Source organism: Budorcas taxicolor, chromosome 3, assembly GCF_023091745.1.
Source record: "Budorcas taxicolor isolate Tak-1 chromosome 3, Takin1.1, whole genome shotgun sequence".
Classification (NCBI taxonomy): Eukaryota; Metazoa; Chordata; class Mammalia; order Artiodactyla; family Bovidae; genus Budorcas; species Budorcas taxicolor.
The window spans coordinates 18,286,991-18,290,488 of record NC_068912.1 but is presented as its reverse complement, the minus strand read 5'-3'; the positions used below and the strand labels follow the sequence as shown (position 1 = coordinate 18,290,488).

The following is a 3,498-nucleotide window of genomic DNA, read 5'->3' as shown; positions in this document are numbered from 1 at the left end:
AGGAGTAGAGAGGCATTAGAAAAGAAAAGGAGCTGATCCTTCTCTAACACAGGAAGTCACAGGAGATAGTTGCAGGCATGGACAGGCTTGAAGACTTGGTGGTGGGAAGTGGAACACTTTACACTGGACAACTCCTGTCTGCCCCAAGAAGTGGAGGCAGCAGCATCTATCTAGAGGCAACAGCAAATGTTCTGAAGGTTCAGAAGAGGAGAAAAGTCATGATGTGTGTGTAGAGTAAGTACAGAGACGTATACACTGCCAAGCAGTGTGTTTGGCTCAACTAAGACACTGCCGTCTATGGGGTCACACAGAGTCGGACATGACGGAAGCGACTTAGCAGCAGCAGCAGCAAGACACGGAGAGGATGATTATGATCTAGTGATGATGCCAACCATCCAGAGTATCTGTTTTGTTTTTATTTTTATAGCAGCAAGGTATAGCAGGGAAGATTCAGTCAAGGTTGGAGTTTTGTCAGTCAAGTGCATTGACAAGCTAAAGGTGCAAGAAAGTTTATTTATTGTTGTTGTTCAGTTACTAAGTTGTGCCTGATTCTTTGTGACCCCATGGACTTCAGTACACCAGGCTTCCCTGTCAATCACCATCTCACAGAGTTTGCTCAAACTCTTGTCCATTGAGTCGATGATGCCATCCAACCAACTCATCCTCTGCCACCCCCTTCTCCTCTTGCCTTCAATCTTTCCCAGCATCAGGATCTTTCCCAGCAAGCTAGCTCTTTGTATCAGGTGGCCAAAGTATTGGAGCTTCAGCATCAGTCATTTCAATGAATATTCAGGGTTGATTTCCTTGAGGATTGATTGGTTTGATATCCTTGCGGTCCTAGGGACTCTCAAGAGCCTTCTTCAGCACCACAGTTCAAAAGCATCAATTCTTCAGCACTTGGTTTTCTTTATGGTCCAACTCTCATATCCGTAATATGTTGGCCAAAATGTGGTTGAAATGATGAACTAAGAAAAGCAAACTAGGAAAGGTTGCTGGTGGGAAGGGAGCTAGTAGATTTCAAGCAAGTTAGATACAAGGAACTATGATCAAAGAAAGAGCTGGCTAGAGAGTTAGGAGACCTGGTTTCTCGTTCAGACTCTGTAAGACTCAGAGTATCTCCTTCATCCTCTCTGGCTTTCTGTTTTGTCATCCATGTGGGAGGGTAGGAAGTGGCCTGAAATCTTGTCCAGGTGGGCTCTTCTACGAGGCTACATCATTGGTCAATGTTTTAGACACTTGGGGATCTGAATCAGATACACCGATCCTTTGGTTATGGCCCCAGGCTGCTTGGACAACTGGTCCTTAATCTGTTAACAGAGTTTTCAGAAACTCCTACATATGTCCTGGGTGACCCAACATTTGTGGCTTCAGATTTTCATCTCAAGCATGCGTTGGATTCCTCCATAAAATTCAATCCCCGGGTTGTTCTGTTCCATTATAAACCCCTTGGAAATCACAATCTTCTCATCTTTATGGAAATACTTCCAGGGTTTATGGTGGGGAGGATGCTCTGGAAAGATGTTCATGAGCATCCAGTAATGACCCGGTGTAACACAGTGACAGAGCCCCTGGAAAGTGGGAAATGGACACCATAAAGACCTGGTTGGGAGCAGCTTTCACATGACCGTGGCTCATTCCCTTGAGTTGGGGGCAGGATATGTATAAAAGGCCTCAGATCACGCTGTCTCCTCACTGCATTTGATACACCATCACTTGCCTGAGGTAAGAAGAACAAGGTGAGTGTCTTCATTGAACTGATGGCAATTTGGGGAGGGTCAGGACTGCCACACATCAACTGAACCAGCCACTCCAGGTTGGAGAGAATGGGAACTACCTCGTAATTGAAGGACAATCAGGCTCATGGAAATCACTGAGGTGGCTCAGAAGAAGCCATCCTGAGTGGGGGGCGGGAATAAATGGTAACAAGAAATTGGGTCAGGGTGGGGGGGTGGTTACTTTGTAAGACAAGAGATAGTCATACAGGGCTTAAGGCACAGCCCATGATGTAAAGAAAGAAAAAAAGGCAAATGATGAAACCAGTTAGTATGACCGTGGGCTCAGGCTAAACATGTGGTTTCTCGGGTTCTTAAACCAGAAAATGTTATTTAAATATTTAAGATTTGGGGAACTATCTAGTGCTCTACATTGCTGCCTTTGAATTCAGAAGACTTAGGAGAACCAGAACAGGTCAGAGAAGGTGTGTGTGTGTGTGTGTGTGTGTGTGTGTGTGTGTGTGTTTACGCTCAGTTGAGTCCAACTATTTGCAACCCCATGGACTGCAGCCCACCAGCTCCACTGTCCATGGAATATTCTAGGCAAGAATACTAGAGTGGGTTACCATTTCCTTCTCTAGGAGATCTTCCCAACACCAGGGATTGAATCTGCCTTGCAAGCAGATTCTTAACCACTTAGCCACCTAGAGAAGGTGTTACCAAAGTCTAACTTACCCACTGCTGATTTCCCCTATGCCGGGAAAGTAGGGCTACTCTGCTATAAAGATATGGGCCCTGGAGCCATAGAATCAATCACAGAACTTCAGACTCTGGGGAAAATACTGATACAAATGAGGTTTATATTCACTGAACTTTTGGAATATCTGCATTGCTTTACAGAGCAACTGAACATTCTCCAAGATGTTCTGCCAGCAAAACCAGCAGAAGTACCAGCTCCCCACCAAGAGCCTCTCCAAATATCCACCTAAGCGCTTCCCTCAGGTTCCTCAGTTTCCTCAGTTTCCTCAGTTTCCTCAGGCCCCTCAGGCCCCTCAGGCCCCTCAGGCCCCTCAGGCCCCTGCTCCCTGCCTGCCTCCCGCCCGCACCCACTATGTCTCCAGCTGCTCTATTTCTGGCTTTGGAGGCTGCAGCTCTCTGGTATCCCATCGGTTCCCAAGCAACACCCGACGCCAGCCCCAGCCTTCCAGCTGCATAGACGTGGAGCTTGCTGGATGTTCCAGTTGCTGCCACGGTTTTGGGGACTACAGCTGACCTGCAACTGTTGAGGATCCAAAGAGCCACAGCCAAGGACCAGTCCAGAGCCAATGTCACTTCTCGGTCTTATTCTTCCCTCTCCTCCAGAATTAAGCTGCTGGGATGGATTTCTCTTTTTCCCAAAAATCTCGCACCTCCTGGCCTTAGCTCTGGTCTTAGGTCGAGAAGATCCAAATACTGCAATAAAGTCTGCTCTTCAAAGCCTTCTCAGTGTCCAAAAATAAAGCTTATTTGTCTTGGCACCCAGAACTTCTTGGTGTTTGTTGATGCCTCCAGCCTCGGCTCTGAGAAGTTCCCAGGAATCTGGATTCCTTAAGCAGACTTCCTCGAAGAGACACCAGGTGGGACATTTCCTCTTAGGTAGACCCTGGGTCTGAGTGGTTTGGGAGGCTGTGAAAAAAAGATCCAGAGAGAAATAGGAGAGGGGTGTCCCCAAAGTATCATGACCCAGTTCCACTTCTGTGACCCCATTTGCCACCATCACTGAAGTTTCTTCCTATTCAAAAAGGAC

The 3,498-nt window shown here is 46.9% G+C and overlaps 1 protein-coding gene across 1 annotated transcript; it reads left to right on the top strand.

Annotated features, from left to right (window-relative positions):
* The first annotated feature begins 2,633 nt into the window (after positions 1–2,633).
* On the top strand, positions 2,634–2,984 carry LCE7A (late cornified envelope 7A). The gene has a single exon (XM_052637316.1). The coding sequence runs from the start codon at positions 2,634–2,636 to the stop codon at positions 2,982–2,984; it is 351 nt and encodes a 116-aa protein (XP_052493276.1).
* Positions 2,985–3,498: the final 514 nt, after the last annotated feature.

Coding starts and splice junctions, on each gene's coding strand:
- LCE7A (XM_052637316.1), top strand. CDS start 2,634: ATGTTCTGCCAGCAAAACCAGCAGAAGTACCAGCTCCCCACCAAGAGC.